This window comes from Leptonychotes weddellii, chromosome 11, assembly GCF_054177405.1.
Source record: "Leptonychotes weddellii isolate Sample4059 chromosome 11, ASM5417740v2, whole genome shotgun sequence".
In the NCBI taxonomy this organism is placed as follows: Eukaryota; Metazoa; Chordata; class Mammalia; order Carnivora; family Phocidae; genus Leptonychotes; species Leptonychotes weddellii.
In genome coordinates, this window is record NC_138379.1 from 5,701,556 (window position 1) to 5,726,254 (window position 24,699).

A 24,699-nucleotide genomic window follows, 5' to 3' on the forward strand; every position below is an offset into this window, starting at 1 on the left:
AATATAAAGGGGCGCCTGGGTGGCTCAGATGGTTAAGCGTCTGCCTTAGGCTCAGGTCATGATCCCAGGGTCCTGGGATCGAGCCCCGCATCAGGCTCCCTGCTCAGCGGGAAGCCTGCTTCTCCCTCTCCCACTCCCCCTGCTTGTGTTCCCTCTCTCACTGTGTATCTCTCTGTCAAATAAATAAATAAAATCTTTAAAAATATATATATATAAAAACATTTAAAGGGGAACTAATAGAAGAAAACTAACAGGTCCTTGAAATAGTGAAAAAACGGGACATTTTAAAATAATATGGAAGAGGACAAAAGTATTCAGCTTAATTAAATAAATAAGGAGAAACTGCAGATATTAATACTAGAAATACCATGGTTAGGCAATTTTCTTTTTAAAATAGTGTTATCTAGGGACGCCTGGGTGGCTCAGTCGGTTAACCATCTGCCTTCGGCTCAGGTCATAATCCCAGTCCAGCATCGGGCTCCCTGCTCAGTGGGGAACCTGCTTCTCTCTCTGCCTGCCGCTCTCCCTGCTTGTGCTCTCTCTCCGACAAATAAATAAATAAAATCTTTTTTTTTTTAAAGATTTTATTTATTTATTTGAGAGAGAGAGAATGAGAGACAGAGAGCATGAGAGGGAGGAGGGTCAGAGGGAGAAGCAGACTCCCCGCCGAGCAGGGAGCCCGATGCGGGACTCGATCCCGGGACTCCAGGACCATGACCTGAGCTGAAGGCAGCCGCTCAACCAACTGAGCCACCCAGGCGCCCCAATAAATAAAATCTTAAAAAAAAAAAAATAGTGTTATCTAATAGAACTTTCTGTGGTCCTGAAAATGTTCTAGATCTGCCTTGTCTAATAAGGAAGCCACTAACCACATGAGACTAGTGTGACACGAAATGTGTCTAATACAACTAAGAAAGAGAATTTTAAATTTTATTCAATTTTAATTAATCTTAACTTAAATAGCACATGCAACTAGTGGTTACTGTATTGGACAGCACAGCTTTAAAGATAAAACAGCTTATGATGTGGGGCGCCTGGGTGGCTCAGTCGTTAAGCGTCTGCCTTCGGCTCAGGTCATGATTCCAGGTCCTGGGATCGAGCCCCGCATCGGGATCCCTGCTCCGCGGGAAGCCTGCTTCTCCCTCTCCCACTCCCCCTGCTTGTGTTCCCTCTCTCGCTGTGTCTCTCTCTCTGTCAAATAAATAAATAAAATCTTTAAAAAAAAAAAAAAAACAGCTTATGATGTTAAGATTTAAGTGGATGTCAAATGGAATGCTTTCACAAACTGTTTTCTGGAAGATATATAAGCTAAACAACAATTTATGATCATTTACTGGCCTTCTCTACTGCTCTTCTACTCTACTTCTCTATCCAACGTAGAGGCCAGATATAGGTCTATCTAAGCGGCTCCCTGAGCTGTGACTGCAGCTCTTCTCTGGTCTGTAATAAGGTAAAAGGGAATGCAGGCCCAGCAGGCTTTCTAACCAGACAACTGCCCTGTGAATGGCAGGAAGAGGAAAATACTCTAGAGTTGGTGTCTAGGCATAAACATCTTGATTCTCTAAAACCATCAGAAGTTATGCTGGTTATTCTTCCAACGAGGCCTAGAGAAGGGAGGATTCTGTCCGTGCTTGCCAATCTAAAACCAAACCACCTCACTCAATCCAGCCCAAGGGGCCTCTGAAAGACATTGTAAGACCAACTTCAAACTCTCTTTTCTCAAGAGCTCTAATACCACTCTGAACCCACACTGGAAAAAGACCAACTCTTATGAGCATTCCTACAGCCACCTTGGACACCTAAAGTACTCCCAGAATGTGATGCCACAGATGCAAGCCAAGCCAACTCCAAATTTCAGAGGATGCACTAAACCTTCAAGTCCAGGCCAAAACAGGACAAGCTTCCTGGCTTGAAGCAGTGAAAAGACACAGCCCATATTCTTACTTGTACCTCCCTCATGCACACTGAGGCAAACACGCACAGTAACAGTAGCAGCTTACTGGCTCAGCTAAGAAATTGGAAAACTAATTTAAAAAGAAATCACATAACCACTACTGTGCCCAAAAGATCTGTAAATCAATACATGTAAAACGGACTCTGTGAAAGTCATTCTCTTTCTGACTTAAGGAATCTGAGCTTCCACAGGGACAATGGATAATATTACCCTGATAGAGAGGATATTCTATTACAACACTCACAACGTGAAACTCAAATCTTCTAAGATACGAATATGCTTTTAAGACTTTTAATGCTAGGGAAATAATAAAAATTTTACCAGGTCTCTCTTATTTGATCAATTTCATTTACTTCATATCTATCATTTAAGAAGTACTTTCTCTTACAGACCTATAGGTCCTATTTTGTATTTATTTCACCCACATTTTAGAATGAATGGCAAGTAAAAGTATTCCCAATCAATGGATAAAAAAATTAAGGTGTGGAAGAGTTTGCTTTGGCATACAGTAAGAATATAAGAATAATATATCCTGGCTTGCCTAGTGCTTTTGTGGTTAGAGGGGCAACTGTTCCTAAGTGTCTTGATGAAAGTAACACTTCTACTGCAGACTAGTCATGTCAACTTAGCCATGGCCACCTCCTTTGGTTCTAACAGTTGTATCCAATAAGGCTTAACTTCAGTACCCAATTAAAAAAAAAATGTGGTCTAAGGAGAAATGCAACTGATAACTCCTGAACTCCTTCCCTAAGTGCATATACAGATAAGGATATGCAAATGTGCTTTGTACTCAAAAGACAAAGGTGATACAGTTTGTAAGTAATATAACAGAGCACATTTTATCTCCAAATAATTGGTTTTATGCCACTGAGGAAATGTTGTACACCCCTGAAATTTATTTATTTTTTTAAAAGATTTTATTTATTTATTTGACAGAGAGCGAGAGAGGGAACACAAGCAGGAGGAGTGGGAGAGGGAGAAGCAGGCTTCCTGCTGAGCAGAGAGCCCAATGCGGGGCTTGATCCCAGGACCCTGGGATCATGACCTGAGCCGAAGGCAGCCGCTTAACCAACTGAGCCACCCAGGCGCCCCTATACCCGTGAAATTTAATAATTTTTCTGCCTCCCCTACTGAAGAAACTCAAAAAGAGAAAAGAACATCAGGGAAAAAAACTTCACCATACAAGGACCAAAGAGAAGGGATCAACGATGAAACTCTAAAACTCTTCCCTTAACATCAAGCAACATGCCACCTGCCTATAATGTCACCACACCACTAGCCAATACATGGGCCATAGTAGAGGAAGCACTACTTGGTAAGGAGAGAAAACAATGTCAACTTCTAAAGCTGTGAATTTCATGAACTATAATAGACCTACCTGCTTGTAACAGAATCTTAAAAGCCAACTGTATTTCCCAGTGATCACCTTGGGAGAGTGAAAACAGAGACAAGACTGGGGGCTTTTTCCTTTTAAATTTCCATCTTTCGGTACTGCTTGAATTTCTAATCACGGACATGTATTAATCTTTTAACTTAAAAAAATGCTAGTAAAGGGGCGTCTGGGTGGCTCAGTCGTTAAGCATCTGCCTTCGGCTCAGGTCATGATCCCAGGGTCCTGGGATCGAGCCCCGCATCGGGCTCCCTGCTCCGCGGGAAGCCTGCTTCTCCCTCTCCCACTCCCCCTGCTTGTACTCCTTTCTCGCTGTGTCTGTCAAATAAATAAATAAAATCTTTAAAAAAAAAAAATGCTGGTAAAAATGTCAATGAATAAAACAATTTAGTTATTTTAAAGCCAACTATAGGTATTCTCTTCAACCATAAAAAGTTTATATATATATATATATAAAGCCTTAAATCCACTATCATGTATACATTTTTAAGTGCACATATGTTACATGCCTGTGTCTCATTTAAGTTACATGAGACAAGAATGTTAATCCTAGGCTATATACAGACTGCTGCATACAGGGTGCACATTGCCAATACATTCTAAACAACATGAACAAGTAAACAAGGAGACCTCAAATTAACCAGATGACTCTAGTAATTGGAAGGGCCAATAGCAGGACATTTTCTCCCCACAGGGTGTTGTTTTCCATCCTGCAGATAAAACAGCATGCTCCAAAGAGCACAAGTGTTCCACAAGGAGCTAGGAGGCACAAGGGTGATAGCTGAAAAACAAAGTCAGAGCAGGACAGCTGACAATCTCAAGGACTGGTTAGTAGACATGACATAACTGCATGCTCCCAGCAGGTGAAAACAACAAGCCAACCTAAGCCTCTCACACCAAGTTAGCATAATAATTACCCATTTACTCAGGATGGTAGGCTGTTTCTTGGGCTAATAATTTATTACATGGACTTTTCAGTGACCAACAGGCACAGACAAAAAAAAAAAAAAAAGAATCAACAGCAATCAGTGATTTTATTTATCTCCCTCTGTTGCACAGCAGCTTCTTCCCAGTTGGCTCAATGCCTTTTCGATCTAACAAGCTAAAAAGGCAGTTGTCCAAATGTCACCAGTCAAACATAGCGACAGATATGAAGGAAGAATGGACTAACACTGGACCAATGTAGGAAGGGGTACAGTGCTTTTATGTTTGAAAGAGGGAGATTAAAATACTTTGACTATAGATGGACCTACCTAGAAAGAGAGAAGCCCATTAAGGACCATTACACACTAAACTCCCACTTGAGTTTGGTGTTGTGCTAGGGCACTGGCCAAAGCAAACTAAACTAATCTGACTTCTGATTACCCTGAAGGAAAGACAAAGAAAAAAGAAAGTGTAAGTCAGTGAAGTGAATGCTGAAACACAAAAGACATGAAGAGCAAGGGGGGGGGGGGGGCATGAATGGAAGACAATTAAGCATTATCTAAAAAATGTTTCAGATGTATACTCTGCAAACAGCAATTCCACCCAAACATATAAAGCCAACCAAAAGAAATTTTTGCAAGGAACACCAGGAGTCCTGGACAAAAATATTTAAAGCATTACTGTTCCTGTTAACAAACAAGAAACAACCCAAATGTTCACCAAAAGGAGAATTATGATATATTCATACAATGAAATTCTATCCGTTAGTGAAAATATTTAAACTAGAGCCACTATACCCCACTGACGAGTCTCACAAGCTTAATGCTCAGTTAAAACACACTAACACAACTGAATTAATTCACAGAACACATACAGTGTGACGGCACTTACATAAATTTCAAAAACACTCAAAACTAAAAAATACTGTTTAGCGATGCATGCATGCAATAGAACTTTTAAAAGACAAGGGAAATAATAAACACACAATTCAGGATAGTGTTTACCTTTGTGGGGGGAAGTAGGGGATATGGTCAGGAAGGGCATCCTGAGGGCTTCAACATAATTTATAATGCTCTATTTCTTAAGCTGAGTCATGTATAGAAATGTACTTTTCATCAGTTTGTAAAATACCCTATCTAGGAGATATGTGTGTGTGTGTGTATGTGTATAATTTTGTATGCAAGAAACGACTCAAAATAAAGGGAGGGGGAGATAAATAGAGTTGAGGCTGGTACCAGACAATACTTCCTAACCCCCACTTACACATCCATCTACCCAAGGCTGGGCTAACACAATAAGGAGCAAGTCCAAAACTCCAAGGCAACAGAATCGGCTCAGTTTAGAGGTGACAAAAAGATCACCTCCAGGCACTTTTCTGGGCTTACTAGGTGAAACCAGCTCCAGTGTCTGTTCATGGGGTAAACTGTAAGACACTGCACACTGTCCCCAAAGAGTTGGAGAAACACTGCTTTGCCAATACAGAAAGAGAAAACATCACAAACTCAGGCATATTTTAACCAATGAAAGGAAAGTCCCCAGATGGTTCCAACAGACAGAGGAATGGACTGAATTTAAGGAAAAAGGCAGTAATTTTATGTAGCCTTCCAGGGCTGGAAGAATTTGTGACTAGCTACTGGGGAGGGAGGAGGGGATGAAAAATACACTTAAAGACACATTAAATAGGACTTTTACAAGAGCACAGAGGCCAGGACAGAATGTGTGTAATCTGAAGCCCAAATGAACGTGTGCGTACTGAAGACTAGAAGCCTCAAGGGTTACTCTATGGGCTTTACCTGGCAGAAGGTGACAACGGAGTTTGGCACACGCTGAGTATATTGGGAAATAATAATATCAAAAGACATCTATACCACATCTATGTAACATATGTACAGCCCACGGGCGCCAACGAGGCAAGGAAAAGAGTCTGTGACATTCGCAGGGAAACTGACCGCCAGGAAGGCCGGATTCGGTCAGATCGAAGAGAGAAGGCCCCGGGCTTAGAGTCCAGAAGGCCCCAATCGGGGAGAGGAAAAGGGTGGTCTCGGGCCGAGGCAGAAGGTGGGGCTGCCAGGAGAGGGCGGGGTCCCCGCAGGAGGAGTCCTGGGAGGCCTGGCAGGAGCCAGGCAGGAGCCAGGCGGGGCAGCCAGGGGGAATCCAGGGAGGGGGCGCTCCCTTGGGCGCTGGGACGGGGAAGAATGAAAAGGCGGGGGGGCCTGTCACAGACCCGGCCCTGCGGCCCCGAGGGCCCGGTGCCCCCCGCCCGCCGCTCACCTGGGCACGCAGCTGGACGAGCTCCGGTCCACCTCCCAGGTGGCGTACAGGTTCATCTGCACCGGGGCGGGGGTGCGGCCTGGCCCCGGGCCGGCGGGAGGCGCGGAGCCGGAGGCCACCGCGACGGCCATGGAGGTGGAGGTGGACGAGGACGAGGAGGAGGCGGCCGCCGCCGAGGTGGACGAGGACGACGAGGTGGCCTGGGCCAGCTTGGGGGGCGTCGGCTGCTGAGGCGGCGGCTGCTGCGGCGGCTGCTGCTGTTGCGGGGACTGGGCGACCCCAGAGCCCCGCTGGCCGCTGCCGCCCCCGGCGCCTCCAGGACCACCACCCGCCCCTCCGCGTTCAGCCATGGCCCGGCCGGGGGTGGGGGGCGCGGGGGTTACGGGGACCCGGGCGGCGCCGAGAGGACGCCCAGGCTTCTCCCACGGCGGCGGCGAGGGATCTACTCGTCTCCTCAGCCCGCCCGCCCGAGCGCGCGAGCGAGCGAGCGAGAGGCTGCACGCACGCGCGGGGCCTCTCGGCGCGCGGTCCTCGCGCTCGCCCGCCGCTGCCTGTCGCGGCTCGCGCCGCCGAGACACTGGGTGGGCGTGTCCGTGGGGGGCGGGGAGCTCTGGCTGGCGCCGGCCCCACCCAGCACCGAGGGGCGGGGCCCGGGCTCGCGCTCGCGTCCCTGGCGAGCCTGTGGGCGCGCTCCCCTCGCTCCCCTTGCTCCCTAGGTCCCCGCGCTTCCCTCGTTCCCGAACCCGGCCGGACACTACTCTTAAATCCGCGGCGCGGGCGGCAGCCAGCCGGCCCGGTCCTCCCCTCCCCCGCCGTCCTCTCGGCAGCAACAGCTAGGCCAGCGGAAACTCCGCTTTTCCGGGGCGCGGCCCCGGCCAGGAGGGGGCTGCCGCGGGAGCGCGCTTCGGGGCCCTCGGATTCCCCAGAGCCCGGCAAAGCCCACGTCGCGCCAGCCTACCTAGCCGCCCCCCCCACCCCACCCCCGCTCTGCGCCCCGGGGTTTCTTCACGACCTACAAAGGGAACCGTGGCGACCCAGTGGTCGGCCCGCGCGCCTGTGGGCTGTGAAGTTCCCGTCTCTGCTTCTCTCCACCATAGGCGCGTGGGCTCTGAGACCTAGAGTCCAGAAGGCCCTGCCTGGCAAGGGTGAAAGAAATATAATGCTAAGCCCCGGACCATTAGGAGCCACCCTTCCTCCTTTTCTGTCTTACTGCTCCCCTCCCCCAAGGAAGGATTCTAGAGTTCAAGCCCCTTCATCCCTGCTCTCAATTTCTTCCACCTGTAATATTTTCTCTGCTTTCACCGTTTACTTAATCTCTAACATTCTACTCCTCCCAAGACTTAGCTCAATCAACTGCCACGTCCAACATGGGTTCTCCCACACTACACACCCCCTCCCTCCGCCCCGCCCCCCCAGCCATCCATCATCTCCAAAACCATCTTCAAGTCTCCTGACATGGGCACCTTGGTTGGTGCACTTTGGGCAAAGCAATACCAGTAGTACAACAGCAGAATGACTTCTCTCCTCAGCACCCAGCAAATACCTGTTGGGCCCCTAAAGTCCAAACTTGTCTAGCCTGTTGGGAAGACTTCTTGGGACCAGAGGACTAGAACCTGGAGAAAGCAAGCCCCCCACCCGCCCACCCACCCACATCTAGAGACTGGGTGACTGAAACCACTCAAGAGTTCACACGGACTCAGGACAATCAAGATTTTGAGTTGTGTTCTCTCCTAGGTATGGACTTGGGACTCCTTTGGCCACAGGTCTATTAAGAAGGCCTGACCTGGCCTACTTCCCAAGCCCACTGCACTTCCTCAGCCCAGCCAGGGTGCTAAGCTGGCTATTTTTAGTCCCCAAGGACAAAGTAGTAAGGTCAAACCAGACCTAGAGGTACTTCCCGGAGAGCCCTCTTACAAAAGCAGGCAGTGGTAAGACACAATTTCAGCCTGGCTTTGAATTTATCACCAGTTTCAACTGCAACATCTGATCCAGGCGCATGCCCCTGGTCACTGAGGCAGCCCTGAAGTTGCAGAAAAAGCCTGTTTTAGTCCTTTTGCACGAGGGGATTAAAAGATGAAGGAGGATCAGAAGGGTTACATATGCATCTCTTTCCTTGGGAAACAGCTTTATTTACAAAACAGGTCTAAAATAAGAACATGAAATGACGAGCCCTTGGGAATTGTGGGAGAGCTGGCTCTTGGGGACCATGTGTGAAGCCCAAGCATCCAGACAAAGGGCCTAAAGGAGGGCCAGATGTGTGAGGGGGACCTAAAATTTGAACTCTTTATATTTCTTGCTGCCCCCGCGGCTGTCCTGGGGCTGAGCTTTCCGTTTCTTTTGCTAGAGGAGAGAAAGAGAAACAGGTTACAACAGGTGAAACAACCCACTGATCCCCAAGACAAGGGTGGGCAGCCTGACTCAGCCACATGGATCTGTGGAGAAAGTGCTAAAACTGGATTCTCAGACTTGGATCAGTTCCCCTCCCTGTGCCTTAGTTTCATCATCCTTAAAGAGGGCAGCCCACCGGAGGATTTCTAAGGTTTCCAGCACCAGGGAAGCTCAGGGCAGCAGACACTGAGTGCACCCTCATTCTCATATTAGAGGACACCACGCCACTGAAAATGGAGTCCCTGGTACCTAGTCCCTGGCTCACACCCAGCTGGGTTCCCCTGTGACCTCCTACCTTCTGTTTGGCAGCATGCTCGGCCACCATGTCACTAAAGTCTTCCTTCTCCACCTGTGCCTGCTGCTCCCGCACATGCTCCTCATACTTCTGGGTCATGGCCATGGGATCCAGCTCCAACTCTTCAGGTGCCAGGGCCACTTCCACACCTTGTAGCTCGGGAGCCGGGCCCTTCCTGCTCATCACCTGGAAAAGGGATCAGAGTCTTGTCATCTACAGAGAGGCTTGGAAGACTTCGTTTCTGCCCCCTTTCCCAGCCCCCAAAAGAGTGCTCACTGTGGACATGTCATAGATGTGGGTTGATCCCATCATGGCTCCCCCAACAGTGGCCGTTCTCTTCTCTGGTAACACAGTGAACAGCTGAGGTGTCTCACTTCTGCAAAGGACAATGCAGTCAGGCCCAAAAAGGAAGGGACATAAGGGTCTCCAGAAGGGGAAGCAAAGAGAACACAGCAGCACCTCCACCCAGCTCCCAGAGGAATTCTAAGACACCCAAAGGAAAAATGATGCCTAGGCTGCCTCCGCGGGTCGTAAAGACCCATGAGAGGAAAGGACTGGGTCAGTGGAGAGGGGGGTGGAGCAGTGCTGATTCCAGGAAATACAGCCTGGAAAGAATACAGGGACTGAGTTAAAGGATCCCCTGAACCAGGTTTAGGAGATCAGAAACTAAGATTCCCACATGTGAAGAAGGGCTAAGGGTCAGGCTGAAAAGTTTCCAAAAGAACTCTGGTACAGAGAAGATGGCAGGAGAAAAGAGACGACAACAGCTCCTGCCCAAAGTTGTACCTGGAGTCCTAACATAGAGAACTCAAACTTCCAGTACTTCTTACGGCACAAGAACCATCTGAGCCAGTCTCGCCATGAATTTCAATGATTCCACTCAAAACACAAGAGCAAATCTACCAATACCAACCCAGACCTCTCCCCACCTCTCCCGCTGGAAGAGGTAACAATCTATTCTCACATAGCGGCCAGAGTTAACACCTTAAAACAGTTCAGATCCTGTCATTCCTTTGCTCAAAATCCTGAGGCTTCTGATTATTTGAATAAACCCAACCTCCCTACATGATCTAAAGGGTTCACAATCTGGTCCCTTACTTAATCCCTGTTCACTATACTCCAACCACATGACCCTTCCTCCTTTTCTTCCTTGAATATGCAAAGCTTGAGACTTCTGCAGAAGGAGTAACAGGGACCAGATTTAGCCTCCCACCTGAAACAACCAAAAAAAAATGGGCAAAACACATGAAACAAAGATCTTCCAGTCACTGGACAGGGGGTAACAAAGGAGAGTAACTCGTGAGACAGGAAACAAATGAGGCGTGTCCTTCAGTTACCCTGCCGCCTGCATTGAGAAAGTCTGCAGGCCACAGAACAAGGAGAGGGAACCCAGGTAGAGCCCAGAGGACTCTAGTCGACGGAGTTGAAGGGATGAAGCTGAAAGACCAGAGAGACCAAGGCAGCTAGAGATCACAAGGCAGAGTCCTAGAGAAGAGACAGCAGCACAGAGACTTGAGAACTCAGGAGACCTACAGAGGGTCCTCCTCAGTACTCAGGTGAGTAAAGTACCAGAGCCGGGGAAAGAAGCACCCAAAAAGACTAGTGGTAACAATGCCTGCTGCCCACATGGGCCTGGGAATAGTGCCTAACTCACTAGCCTGATTAAAAATCCTGATTAACAGGGTACTGGGTAGAGTATACAGAACGTCCTGTGCCTAGTAGGAGAGGGGACTGCACACCACTTCAGTCCTGCCTCAGGAACCTGAAAAGCAAGACCTGAGAGAATCAAACTGTTTCCAAGTACCTTAACTGTGTGCCTAAACAAACCTGAACAAGATTTATAGGAGTACAAAAGAACCCTGCACCCAACAAGGTGAATTTTACAAAGTCTGGCTTTCAATCAAAAATTAACAAGCATGTGGGGTGCTTGGGTGGCACAGTCCGTTAAGTGTCCAACTCTTGGTTTCGGCTCAGGTCGTGACCTCAGGGTTATGAGATCAAGCCCCGAATTAAGATCTATGCTCAGCGTGGAGTCTGCTTGGGATTCTCTCTCTGTGTCCCTCTGCCCCTCCCGCTCCCGCTCGTGCTCTCTCTCTCAAATAAATGAATCTTTAAAAGGAAAAGAAAAAAAGATATTTTCAAAATGAACAGAGCATCAGTGAGCAGGAGGGCAGCTTCAAGAGATCTAATACATATATAATTGGAGTTGCCAAAGGAGAAGAGAAAGCAAAGGGAAAAGAAATGTATTTGGAGAGGGGCACCTGGGTGGCTCAGTCGGTTAAGTGTCTGTCTCTTGATTTCGGCTCAGATCATGATCTCAGGGTTGTGAGATCAAGCCCCATGTTGCGCTCCATGCTGGGCATGGAGCCTGCTTGGGATTCTCTCTCTCCCTCTTCCTCTGCCCCCCCCACCCCAAAATAAAGTACTAAAAGTAAAAAACTACTGTCAACCTAGGATCCTGTTCCTGACCAAAATCAAAAATCTTTCAAAAGGACATTTAAATAAAACAAACCAAAAAAATTAAAATAAAATAAATCTTTCAAAAGGACAAATGAAGTAGTTTTTAGACTGCCAACACTGAAAAAATTCATGACCAGCAGACCCACAACAAGAAATGCTGAAGGATGCCTTTCCGGTGGAAGGAAAATGCTACCAGATGGAAACCTGGATGTACACGAAGAAATTAAAGAACACTGAGAATGGTAATTAGATGAGTTAATATAGGACTAATTATTCAAATCTCTCTAAAAGATAAAAAAAAAAAAAGGACAACTGACCATTTAAACAAAAATAACCACATGTGTAGGATTTACAACATGTCAAAGTAAAAAGCATGACAACAGTGCAAAGGTTGGGAAGAGAGAAATGGAAGTATACTGCTGTTAGGTGCTCACTACTCCCCAGAAGTGGCATTATCACCTGAAGGTAGATTGTGATAAAGATGGATACTATAAACCCTACAGCAACCACTAAAAATAACAAAACAGAGCTTTACAGTTAATAAGTCAACAAAGGAAATAAAATGGAGTCATAAAAAAGAATGTTCAATTAATCTAAAATGTAGGCAAATGGCAAAATGGAACAAAGAACAGAATGGGCAAAGAGAAGATCACCTCAGGAAAAAGGGGTCAATTCATCAAGAAGACTTAACAATACCATACATTTACATACCTAATAAGAGAGTTTCCATTGCAAGACTATGAGAAACCCATGCCCGTCTTAGGCACTTACAGCTCCTTCTGCGCTGGATCACCCTGTGGTTAGATCTTTCCTAACATTCAGCTCTCGGCTCAGATAGCTCAGTGAGACCTTCCCAAAGACCTGCCCACCACTCAAATCCCTCCACATCCCATTACCTAGTTGACTTTGCTTCACCATCCTACCCCTATCTGAAATCAGCTTGTTCTCTGATGAGCTGCTTACCGCAGTGCCTGGCACAGAGCTGCTGTTCCGTAACTGGTTCACAAGGTGGGGGAAGGGGGTAATGAGTCAGCTGGCCGACCCAGAGGCTGAAGGGAAGAGAAAGACCTTCTCTCTCAGCCCTGCCTGGTTCTCTCACCCGTCCATCGCTTCCTCGATCTTCTTCTTCCTCAGCTCAATGAGTTCAGGGGTCTCCATTCCAGCCGGCACTGACGAGAACCCTCCAGGAGTGATGAGGCCACTTCGAAGAGAGAAACAAGCTCTGGAGTAAAGAGAAGGCCCCCAGTGACAGACCACTTCAGAGGCAGACTCTGCTCTCCCCACCTGTCTGCAGGGGTAATAAAGCCTGTCTCATCTGGTTTGTCCTCATCACTTTCCTCCTCTTCCTCTTCTTCTGAAGACTCTTCATCAGATGGCTCCAGCTCCCCCCAAGGGGTCCTATCAATCTCTTCTTCCTCAGTCTTGGTCTGAAAGAGATCATTCGTTCATTCAGCAAATGTTTTCTATATACTTATAATGTGTCAAGTTGTTGCAAACTGAAGGGATATAAAAGTAAACAGACAATAATCTCTGCCTACAGAGAGCTCATATTCTAGGGGGAACTTGCATCAGTCACATCTCAGGAAAGTGCATGCCCTTTTTCAGACTTTGAAACTTCCGAACACCCAGCTCCCTGATAATGAATCTATAAACCAACAACCTCTACACTTCATGACCTGAAGTAAGACAGCCATGGCCTATACCTGAAATTCAGCAGCATTGGTTCCAAACACATCCCCATAGAGTGGTTTCCCAGTCTCATCTACTGGGGGTTTGCCCCAGCCACCAGCATGGTACCCAAAGGAACAGCTCTGCAAGAGACCAAATGCAAGTCAGTTCCACTACTAAGCTCCAGAAACACTACAAAGTACAGAATTAATGCTTGGTAACTCTGGAAATTATGATTTCAGAGAAGAATTAAATGTATTACAAAGCAAAAGTAGTAGCAACAGAAATCCAGAGGCAATAGGATGGGGAGATGGGAGGCAGAGAGTCAACTGATAAACCTCAGCCTTCCTGGTAGGGTGCATTATGTCTGAAAATAAATCAGGTACTTTTAAAAACAGGATGCTTCTTACTGATTTTTCCTAACTTTGGGAAGCTTTTAAGATCTATTTCTTTAAAGGGACAGAAATTTTTACCTGAAGTTTAACAATTACTTCTTTTTCACTTTAATGACTTTGCTAGCCATTAAAATTTTTTTAAATCAATGCTCCATATTTAAAAATAAAAGCATAATGCCATTCTTGAGATAAAATTATTTCTATCTGTCCAGCCATGTATATATCAGAATGTCTGGAAACACATTCACCAAATTTTAAATCTGGTTATTTCTGAGTGGTGAAATAACAGGTGATTTTTTTTTCACCTTTGTAAACTGTCAATTCTCATTGACTGTTTTATGGTGAGCATGTCAGGTTTTTTAGCACACAAAAACTACTTTTTTTTTTTTTTTTTAAAGAGAGACATGGTGGGTGGCATGAGAGAAGAACAACAACAAAAAAACAAAACGAAAAAAAACCCATCCTCTAGTTAAAAAGCAGAGGCAGATAAGAATGAAAGGCCAGTGTTCACCTCGGGGATGGGCGAGTTCAGCCCAGGAATTTTCAGGTTGGGGTACGACGGGGGTGGTCCATATCGCTGCATGGCAATCAGCCACGGGGGAGGGACCTTGTGAGCATTCTGCAGGAAAAAGAGAACAGGATACCATCTGCCCAACCCTGTCCTTTGTCTCCCTTCTGCCCCAATTCCCACTCTCTTCTTGGCTTCCCCAGTCAGGTAACTGGCACTCACTGGTCCTACTGGCATCCCAAGGGAAATCCTTAGCTCATCAGACAGATCTCCTGGCTTCTTCTCCTTCAGTCGTGTCTCAAACTCTTTCCCCTGAGAAAAAAACAGAGCACACTGTATTATGAATGCCAGACACACACTGGGAATTCAATGGCAAGAGAATAGGGGAACAAAGATGAGAAGTCCCAATCCACACCAGATACAAAATCCCACTGAGAGCTGCCCTAGTGCCTGTTGATTCTCATCACTCCTTTCCCTGGCTAGAGTAGGAAAAGGAATAAAGGCCACGAAGGAGGGGAGAAGCAAGACTCCCAGTGCTAACATTAACCCACTAGAAGAATATGGCCTGATTTAGGACCTGCCTTCTCATCTGTAAAATGAGGGCACTTGACAGGATGATCTCCAAGATCCTTCCACCTCAAAAATTCCCTAATATCATGGTGACTGCTATTTCAAGGATCAGGAAAAAAAAAAACTTTTCTCCCACCCTCAATACTATTTTCCTAAAAGCATCTACCACTTGGCGCCTCTGCCCCTTATCCAGTCGTCACTTTAAAAACATGGACTAAACCTCTCCTCCAAAAAAAACTACCTCATTTTAAGATTTCAAATTCCACTCCATCCAAGGGGAGTTAAGGAACAATCCTATAAGGCTGAGGAAAGGAGCCACTGTACCAACTTGGAAAGCCTTTCCAACCAAGAGTTACACAGCCATGACCGAAGGCCCAGTCTTCTCTCCCAAGTCCCCACACCCGAACCTCATAGTACAGGTCCCCGTGGATGGTCAGCTTTGGCTTGGTCTGCCACTTGAAGAAAGCATCGTGCAGTTTCTGGTAGTCAATGTCAATCTTCCCCATCTTGGGCCGAACCTTCTCTCGCATTTTGGACTTCATGGTCTTCTGTTCTTCCTGTGGGGAATTCCAGAAGACAGGTCATAAAAGGTATTCACCAAGTTTGGCTCTTCATAGATCTGGCTCCCCGCTCCCAAAAGAAATAAAGGGAGGGGCGCCTGGGTGGCTCAGTCAGCTAAGCACCTGCCTTAGGCCCAGGTCATGATCCCTGGGTCCTGGGATGGAGCCCCACATCGGGCTCCCTGCTCAGCAGGGAGTCTGCTTCTTCCTCCCCCTCCGCCCATCCCCCTCCACCTGTGCTCTGTCTCTTGCTTTCTCTCTCTCAAATAAATAAAATTTTTAAAAAAGAAAGAAAGAAAGAAAGAGAGGGAAACCTCATGTATCTCATTCCAGAAGTTACCAAAATCATTCCTGCTCAAACCCCTCAAAATTACACAACCCATGTTGAACAAAATAGATGTGTCATGTTAAATCATCTTCAGCTATACACTGATAAAATATTTTTCAAGCCATCTGATCAACAGACTGACCTCATTAGCTGCCTCTGGACAGAACTAGGTGACTGGAGTCTTAACTGGTAGGCAGTTTTCATCATGTACTTTTGCACCTCCCAAATTTTTTGCAGTACAAATACTATCTAATCAAAGCATTTAACTTAAAAATTTAAATCTAAGAAGTTACACAACCACCATGAATCTCTAGCCACAAAGTGCATCAGGCTCACACTGAGAACAGGGAACTGCAGACACAGCCAAAAGCCACCTGCAGGAAAAGGAGTCACCATGCGCAGATCAAAGAGCCCGCTAGATGCAGGCAGAGGAGGAATGAGGAGACAAGGGGGGAAACGGAGGAGCCACGCGGAATCAGAAGTCTCAGCATGGGGCAGGAGAGCTACCTCTGAATATCAAGGCCAGGTCTGCCTTTCACAAGCTGATGTCTTTTCCTCCCACCCTTCCCGCCCTCTGTCATATGCAGTGCTGATTTCTGGAGAACAGATAATTAGACAGTTAACAAGTAGGTAGACTTTGGGAACCACATTCACGATTTTGAAATAGGCTATTAAAGATGTGGATCTGCGGGGCCGATCTGAACGCTGGCCAGTCCCTTACCTTCTCCTGCAGGGCCTCCCGCATCTCCTGGATGCCTGTGCGTTTGATGAAGTCTGGCAGCTCAAAGGGGGGCTTCTCAATGCCTCGTTTGCCCTGTAGGTACTTGCGCTTAAAACACCAGTGGCGTGGTACAGGCACAGAATTCCGCGTGGCCTTGAGGTGAACCAAGAGCTTGGGGTCCTGTGCGGTGACATCGTGCATCTCCACAACGTCAGGCCGAGCCACAAGCTGGAAAACACAGCAACGTGCCACTAGAAAGCCCTAACCTCTCAGGTCTGACTCTCTCTTTCTCGTCCTCAGAGGACACACGCCTAAGTCACCCAGGCCTCCTTCAAAGCCCTCCTCCCCACCCCAAAACAAAACCCCTATGCATTTTTACGAGCTTCTCATGCGGTCTCCCAGCCACGCTCTCGATCTGCTAGATCAGCTGGGGTCTCACCTGCTTGAGCTCAGCCACAGTGAAGCGATTCATTCGGCGCAACTTTTTCTTGGACAACTTGGGGGCTTCTGGCTTCTTTTCCTAGAACAAAACCATCATTTCTTTTGAGCAGGACTATCAGGTGTGACTCATACTGCCCGGCTCACCCTAAAGAGATTCTCCTTTGCAGGAGTTCACCATGGTCCCTGACTGGATGCATCTCAGCCATCTGTCCCGAGGCCCTACCTCCCCACCAGGAGCATGAGGGCCTCACCTGTTCGTCATCACTGCTATCGTCATCGCTGTCCTTGTGCTCCTCCTCAAAGCCCTTCTTCTTGGGGGCCGCAGAGTTCTCCAGTTTGTCAAGTTTCTCTGGCTCCTTCTCCTTCTCCTTCTTCACGTCATCAGTGAGCTGAGGAGGCAGACAATGTGGAAACCCAAGCCCTATGTCCCTCCTTAGTTCCTGAACCCAGCACTGAAAAGATGCCCTCCTTACCCTGTCTTTCCCCATCCCCGCCCCTTCCCTGCTCAGCTCTGCCCCTTCCCAATGCGGGGCTCCTTGTACCTTGAAAGCCTCAAAAATCCTCTTGAAGAAGATGAAGTTGGGTTCATAAATTTCAGGTTCTTCAGTCACATACTCAATTTCAACGTCAGCTGCTGGAGAGTCAGAGCCACGGGACCGGGCTGACTCTTTCTCTCGGTCCCCAGAGCTCTCAGATGACGCCCCCCGAACCCGCTGGGGCTTTTTCTTCTTCTTTCGGTTCCGACGCTTCCGGTTTTTCTTGCAAAAGAAGGAAAACCAACTGGGTCAGAGAATCCAAGCACCATGCCTGCCCCCTAATCTCCTCATCCAATTTCCCCAAGTGACGGAGGAAAGAGGCCTTGAAGTCAGACTCTAAAGTTCTGCTCCTCTCAAGCTGTATGCCTCTCAGTAAATTCCTGCACCTCTTAGAACCTAACTGTTTGCAGCTATAAAACGTAGGCACACACAGTACTCTGAACTCCAAGGATTTATGACAATTAAACACAAAATATTTGTAAGGTGCTTAGGACAGGAACTAGCACGAAATAGCAGCTATTATTTATCGAACACCTTGCACTGGTGTTACTTCAGTGCCCAAATACGGTCTCCAGACATTCCTTCCAGACTCAGCTCCATCCCATACCTCTTTCTTGGATACAGACACGGTGTCCTCCTCAGTCTCTGAAGCTGACTGGCCCAGTGACGAGCGAGTGTCTGTTTCCATTTCCTCTTCCTCTGCAAAGGAGAAAGGCGGCCATCAGTCCCCTCGCACTAGTACCCTGACACTCGCCCACAGTAACTCCTCTTTACCAAGGGCCAATTTCTCTCTCAAAGCCTCCTCAGGGGGAAAGGATGGAGGAATGCAGACTCAGCCTTGGCCTCTCCAGATTCTGCCCTGCAGCCCTCGGGACACAACACACTCACCCTGTTGAGAGTTCATCTCTTCCTGGCGGCTCTCCTTCAGCTGCAGAATCTTTTCCAAAGCCTGGGGGATCTTGGGTCCCACAGAGGGGTCATCCATCTGCCAGAGACAACCCAGACACAGGAAATGATCTAGGATTCCTACCTCTTAAACTAGAAAGACTGCCAGCCAAGTGATGTAAATAGCAGATAACAATACTAACTGGACCCAATCATCCCTCAGTACTCCTCAGAGTAAACCTCAAAACCCTGCCCCAGAAATGTCTCCCAAATCCTACTTCCTGCCCTACCTAAATATGCTTAACTAAATATGGCTCTCCCCCACCCCCCACCCCTGGAAGTCCTATCTCCTCTCAGAATCCTTCTCTAAAAATCCTCCTAAACCACATTCTCCTGTCCCTAGAAAGAAATCACCAATCTCACCTCTCTATTCTCATCTCCAGGGGGTGGTGGGGGACCACGAGGCCGGGGAACCGGGGCCCCCATGGGCAAAACAGTGGGAGTGGGGCCCACTGGAGCAGCAACTGTGAGAAGAAAGAAATCCAATGTCAGAAGAGACAAAACACGCATTTTACTTTTATTTATTTATTTTTTTTAAGATTTTATTTATTTGACAGAGAGAGACACAGCGAGAGAGAGAACACAAGCAGGGGGAGTGGGAGAGGGAGAAGCAGGTTTCCCGCAGAGCAGGGAGCCCAACGCAGGGCTCGATCCCAGGACCCTGGGATCACGACCTGAGCCGAAGGCAGACGCCCAACGACTGAGCCACCCAGGCGCCCCAAAACACGCATTTTAAAAATTACCTTCCTTGCTAAAGGTCAGTCACCCTTAGGGAGAGGGGGTTGGCTAGAAGGAAGCCTGGGAGAGCTTTTGAGGTATTAGTATCATTTTGGTTCTTGGTCCTGGTGCTGGTTTTATGAGTTGTTCAGTTTACGACAATTCATTGAACTGCACGCACTTTATAGGATACGTACTTACATTTAGGATTTTTCAAACACATTCTTTTCCCTTCCCTTCCATTTCCAGGGTCTTACCTCGAGGACCCAGAGGAGTACGAACACCAATCTGGCCCATGTCTTGTGGGGGCCGAGGCACTGGGGTGCCCATCTTGGCAATCTCCTGCTGCCGTTCCTGCTCCAGAAGCACAGCTGCCTACAAGAGAGAAGTGAGAGTGAAGACACAGCTTGGAAATCCATTGGGCAGGCAGCCTCTGGCAAATGCAGGCTTTTAGCCAATAGGCCCAAGGAGAACAATCAGGTACCACTCGAGTTCACACATCCTCACCACCCCCACCCTTCCAGGCTACTGATCCAAATGGAGGAGGCCTCTCATCACAAAAGAAAATCCCTGGAAATAACACCAAAAAACCCCCGGGAAACTCCTGGTTTCTACCACAGAATTTAACATTTAGCTACACACAGTCTTCTATTTTTTTTTTTAAAGATTTATTTATTTATTTGAGAGAGCGAGAATGAGAGAGAGAGAGTACATGAGAGGGGGTAGGGCTAGAGGGAGAAGCAGGCTCCTTGCCGAGCAGGGAGCCCGATGCGGGACTCGATCCAGGGACTCCAGGATCATGACCTGAGCCAAAGGCAGTCGCTTAACCAACTGAGCCACCCAGGTGCCCCACAGTCTTCTATTTTTTAACAAGAGTTTTCTTCCCCAAGAGGGAAGAATTTCTAAGGAACAATGAATTCTTTTCTTACATCTGCTCCTCAAGATCTAGCACAATCTAGGGGCGCCTGGGTGGCTCAGTCGTTAAGCGTCTGCCTTCGGCTCAGGTCATGATCCCAGGATCCTGGGATCGAGCCCCACGTCGGACTCCCTGCTCAGCGGGCAGCCTGCTTCTCTCTCCCCCACTCCCCCTGCTTGTGTTCCCTCTCTCGCTATGTCTCTCTCTGTCAAATAAATAAATAAAATCTTTAAAGAAAAAAAAAAAAAGATCTAGCACAATCTAAGCAAAAATAGCACTTCATAAATAATTTCATATCTATTCCTGTTAATGCTTACTTTCTAATACTCCCGGTAACGCTCTAGGGAACAACTGATAGCACACCCCTCTGGGACTGAATGTTTTCTGTATCATTCTCTAACTACATCTACCACGTTTAGTCTAAATATAACACAATTGACTAAATGAATCCAGGGTCCTCTTGTAGGTACCTAAAACAACATCACAAGAGTCTAACAGGAATCACCAAACTTTTTCTGTAATAGGCTAAACAATAAATATCTTAGACTTTATGGGCCGTTGCAAGGGCTGTAGTATGTTCTTGGTTTGCTGATTTTCTTAACAATCCTCTAAAGATAGAAAAACCATTCTTAACTTGCAGGCCATAGAAAATCAGGTCACAGTCTGCAGTTTACCAATCCCTGGGCTCCAGAAAAGATGGGATTATTTGGAAGATACTGGAACTTAAGGATAAGGTAACCTCCACAGAAAATTTGCATGGTGCATCTTGTTTTGGACACTAAGCATTAGAAATGACAGCCAATGGACTGGACCATCAGGCCAAAGGTTGGGGGACATTACCCGCTTCTGCTGCTCCAAGAGCTCATGTTCCTTCAGTGAATGATCTCCCTGCTTAAAAAAGAAAACAAGCTCACATCAGCACCACCATCCCTCAGGCCAGGCTGTCACAACTCTGCTTCCTGGGGTCCTCTTCCAGCTGAGGGTCTATGTTCTAGTCTTTGGTCCAGACCCTCCCAGAAGGCTCAGCCCCAGGATCTAGCTCTCTCTGAGGCTCCACTTCCCCTTTAGGACCCTGATGAGACCCACACCAAAGCTGCCATCTGCCCTACCTGCTTGGCACGCTCCTCTTGCTGCATCAGCAATGCTGCCTGCTGCTGCGCCAGCTTCAGCCGCTCCTCCTCTGACAGAGCCACAGGCTCACCCACCCGGAGAGGAGGTGGTGGCCCCAAGTTTGGTGGGCGGGGCCCAACTGCCATAGGAAAGCCAAGGCCAAGGCCTGGTGGAGGTGGTGGGGGTGGTGGAGGAGGCTGCAGAGGGGGGAGTCCCATGGGTGGTGGTGGCATGGGAATCCCAGAAAGCTGTGGAAAAAAATGTGAACATAAACTAGGAAACGTTTACCTACTGCAGACATTTGCTGGGGATCTACTATGAGCCAGGTGCTAGAATTAAAAGTCAAATGACAAATAATTCCTGAATGCAAGAAAAGAATACTCTATAGCAATACCGATAGAAAAAGATGCTAACTTTGGGGCACCAACCAAGGAAAGCTATCGACTCTCTCCCCAGAAAACCATGAATGCAGGTTTTGCATACAATTTCAGGAAATTGGAGGACACCTCTAAAGGCCGCCTGGGAACTCCTCATTCAACACACAGAAGTCAACAGTTCCCAGGTCAGAGCCATTGTCCTAGAGAAAAATTCAAATCCTGGCTCAGAAAGGACATGAAAGTTGAGAAGGCTTAAATAAACTGGAGCCAGTGTGTCCCAATGACTCACTAAATGTAAAGGCTATGAAATCAAATCAAGGAATGAGCCTTAATGTCTCACTGAACAAAATGGAAACTGTGCCCTGGGAAGGCAAAAAGAGTTCTTTCCAGCTGAAGGAGAATCAAGTCAGGCTTCCAGATCATTTAAGCCGAACCTTGAATGACAGGTAGAATTTGGAGAAGCAGACACTGGGTAAGGTGATAAGGATCAGGATCAAGGGAGATCTGAAGAGCTGCCATTACTCCCTGTCCAATCTGTTAGTTGCAACCCCAATACACTGAATGTGAGAGGAGCTACCCTGAACAGAAAGCATCGTATAAAGTGGAACAACCTCCTTACCTGTGCCGACATGGGAGGGGGAGCAGCTTTGTCCCCATCTTCACCTCTCAGAACTGGCCGATTCAGCACGATGCCCGTCTGCAGAACAGAAAGGACTCCAGGTCAGTCCAAGAAGAGCTGTTCCACGAAACGACATTCACTCCCATTCATTCAACAAAATTTACCCAGTGCCTGTCTGCCGGAGCTTGAGCTAGGCACCGGAGAGAACCGACATATATAGAAACGATTACAACTGGTCAGGTAATGGCAAAAACCAGCAGAAACAGCAAACCCCTGCTTGCTGTGTAGAACTAAGACCGAGTGGTGAGGGGTCACGAAGGCCTTCTCCAGACACTCGGCCTCCCCTGATGTCCCGCCACCAACACTCACCTGGCGGGTGTAGGTCTGTAGCCGCTCCACCAGCTCCTCGCGACTCCCTGCTGGTCAAAGCACAGGATCAATGGGGTAGGTCAGGGCGAGCAGGCCAGAGGGACCAAGTCAGGCCCCAGTGGTCCGCCTCCGCCCCTCCCCCCGCCCCCGGGTCTCCGGGGTAACCAGGCTCCGCTTCTCCCTTAGGCCTACGCTGCCCCGGCTCTTGACCTCCCGAGTTCCTCACCCTGGATCGGAGCTCCGATCTCTGCCAATTTGGCCTGAAGCTCCTGGGCAGCCCAAGCGCCATAGTGCCCAGGAGGTGGCGGCGGCGGCAGCTGCAACTCTCCTTTGGGAGGCTCGGGATGCTCGGCCGCCATCTTAGCCGCAGGAAGGCGCGCGACCAACGCGGAAGTTCGAGCCAGACCTGGGGCCCACTTCCCGGAACTTCCGGCAGCGCCGTACGCCACGTCCGCTGGAGGATTGACAGGCCGTTCGCATTGAGGCCCAGCCCCTGCGGATCTCCAAGGGTCCCCCGGCGGCCTGGCAGCGAGGCCTTCTGGGAGTTGTAGTACGCAGGTCCGGTTCTCCGCGGGTTCGACTCCGTGAGGACTGCGCCCGACTGAAGCACCGGGAACACTGGGAGCGGGAGCGGGGGCGGGGCTGCGGGGAAAGATGGTCCCTCCCGAAAGGCGTGCTTTCCGCGTCTGACCTGCCGGAGCGCAGATCTCCAGCCTTCCGACCCGACTTCCAGCTCAGGCGTTAGAGGCCGGGACGCTTACGTTCCTCAGGGAGTCCTGAAGGACTCATTCCGCCGGCGGCCGCGCGTTGCGGGCGCCAAGCGGGAGGTTGCAGCCGATGCCTGTGATAAAACAGTATCTGATTGTCTGCCCGCCCACCCCCGGCCCACGCATGGATGAATGGGCTGAAAGAGGATCGGAGCCGCAGAGGAGCGGGCTGAGCTCCAGCTGCCGACCTGGGGGAAGGGCCACACTTAAGCCCCTTTTTCACCTATCAGGCCGGCTCAAATGTCTCTACTAGGCTTTCTCCCGCTTTCCTTTCCTTCCGTGAAGCTCCCATAACATGTACAAGCATCTACCATTTGTTTAAAGTCTTTCTTGCTCCTTTGCCCCACCTCCTCCCCAAGAACGTGAGCAGAGACCTGGTCTTTTTACTGTCTGGCAGCACCTGGCGTTCAAGTGGCGCTCAGTAATGATTAATGGGGGAAAAAACACACAAACAAACGAAACGGTCTTGCGGGCGACAGGATTTGCATCTTTTTTAGTCTCGAAAATGAGCTCAAGACTTTTTCTCCCCTCGTCCCCACCAGCCTACTGGCGGAGTCGACGCTGCCTCCCTTGCCCCACCACCACCACCAGCAGCCGCCTGTGCGCCTGAGGGAGGGATGAGCAGATGCCCCCTGCCTGTCCAGCTTCCACCTCTCCCTATCCTGACCCGTCAATTCCGTGTCTCTCCCCACCTCCGCCACTAGCTCTGAGATCCCCTTCCCATTCCAGCCCCCTGCCCTCTCACTGACAGGCTCACTGCGTGTGTGTGTGTGTGTGTGTGTGTGTGTGTGTGTGTGTGGTGTGAGAGAGCTGGTAGAGTCTCATTTTCCCCACACACCCACACCCTTCCTATCTTTTTTACAGCATGCTCCATTTCACTGACTGCCTCCCAAAGAGAAGTAGCTGAGAGCAGGGGAAAAAACAATGGGGTGCCAGGTTTAGGAGAAACAGAAAAGGACTGTGCCAGGAAGGTTGCTCACAATCTAGCCCTAGCTAGGAAATTCTCTTTCCTCCTGCCCAAGACTGGATCCTTCCTCTTTCCATCACCACCACCATCCCAGGCTCCAGATACTCCCAAAGGAGTGGCCAAACCCAGAAAGGACAGAAGAAATAACAGTGGTGCTCTCCCCTCCAGCTTGTGAGCACACACAGGAAGAACCATTCCTGACCCAAAGGAACACCTTTCTGCTCCCTGTAACTGGAGAGCTGCTGGCAGGGCATCTGAGGCTGCAGGGCCGTAGGCATGTGTATGTGCTGGGGAAGGTGATAGGGGTCGCTGAGGCAAGATAAACTAAAGTCTGATGGGTGAGGAGGTAATGTAGCTAGGGCCAGAAAGGGACAAGTGCGGCCTCATCATAAGAGCCCTGGGACCCAGGCAGGGCAGGACCTCCCATTGTGCAGAGGGGAAACAGGGGCAGAGAGAAGTTGACATTCCCAAGAGGCGAAACTGGGACCACAGGCAGTTCTCCT

The 24,699-nt window shown here is 48.6% G+C and overlaps 2 protein-coding genes across 4 annotated transcripts in view; both read right to left on the reverse strand.

The window, feature by feature from the left end:
• Positions 1-7,064, reverse strand: part of PACS1 (phosphofurin acidic cluster sorting protein 1) — a 124,892-nt gene extending 117,828 nt beyond the window's left edge. Inside the window, exon 1 of the mRNA XM_006740177.2 lies at positions 6,540-7,064. Coding sequence (XP_006740240.1) covers positions 6,540-6,889 — 350 coding nt within the window. The 5' untranslated portion in view covers positions 6,890-7,064. The remainder of the gene's footprint in view (positions 1-6,539) is intronic.
• A 1,583-nt stretch (positions 7,065-8,647) lies between these two features.
• Positions 8,648-22,859, reverse strand: SF3B2 (splicing factor 3b subunit 2). 3 transcript variants are annotated; one of them, XM_006740174.3, is made up of 22 exons: positions 22,689-22,859; positions 22,463-22,509; positions 22,094-22,171; positions 21,097-21,345; positions 20,828-20,878; positions 19,329-19,446; positions 18,718-18,818; positions 18,298-18,394; positions 18,017-18,108; positions 17,416-17,631; positions 17,125-17,262; positions 16,872-16,952; positions 16,433-16,660; positions 15,231-15,380; positions 14,476-14,565; positions 14,257-14,364; positions 13,386-13,493; positions 12,967-13,109; positions 12,782-12,883; positions 9,499-9,598; positions 9,223-9,408; positions 8,648-8,879 (listed from the first exon to the last, which is right to left on the reverse strand). In XM_006740174.3, the coding sequence occupies exons 1-22, from the start codon at positions 22,819-22,821 to the stop codon at positions 8,808-8,810; spliced, it is 2,688 nt and encodes an 895-aa protein (XP_006740237.1). In that variant the 5' UTR covers positions 22,822-22,859; the 3' UTR covers positions 8,648-8,807. The 3 variants fall into 3 exon arrangements, with proteins under 3 accessions (XP_006740237.1, XP_081653870.1, XP_030891309.1); XM_081797744.1 differs by having other exon boundaries at positions 20,828-20,875; positions 22,463-22,512; positions 22,689-22,856; XM_031035449.2 differs by having other exon boundaries at positions 22,463-22,512; positions 22,689-22,856.
• Between the last annotated feature and the right edge of the window lie 1,840 nt (positions 22,860-24,699).

Excerpts from the sequence above, each read along its gene's own strand:
- SF3B2 (XM_031035449.2), bottom strand. The coding sequence starts at position 22,821 with ATGGCGGCCGAGCATCCCGAGCCTCCCAAAGGAGAGTTGCAGCTGCCG. Across the intron at positions 13,494-14,256 it reads TGAACTCGCCCATCCCCGAG|AGCTGTTCCTTTGGGTACCA; the intron begins GTGAACACTGGC and ends GGTCTCTTGCAG. Across the intron at positions 13,110-13,385 it reads CCAATGCTGCTGAATTTCAG|ACCAAGACTGAGGAAGAAGA; the intron begins GTATAGGCCATG and ends GATCTCTTTCAG.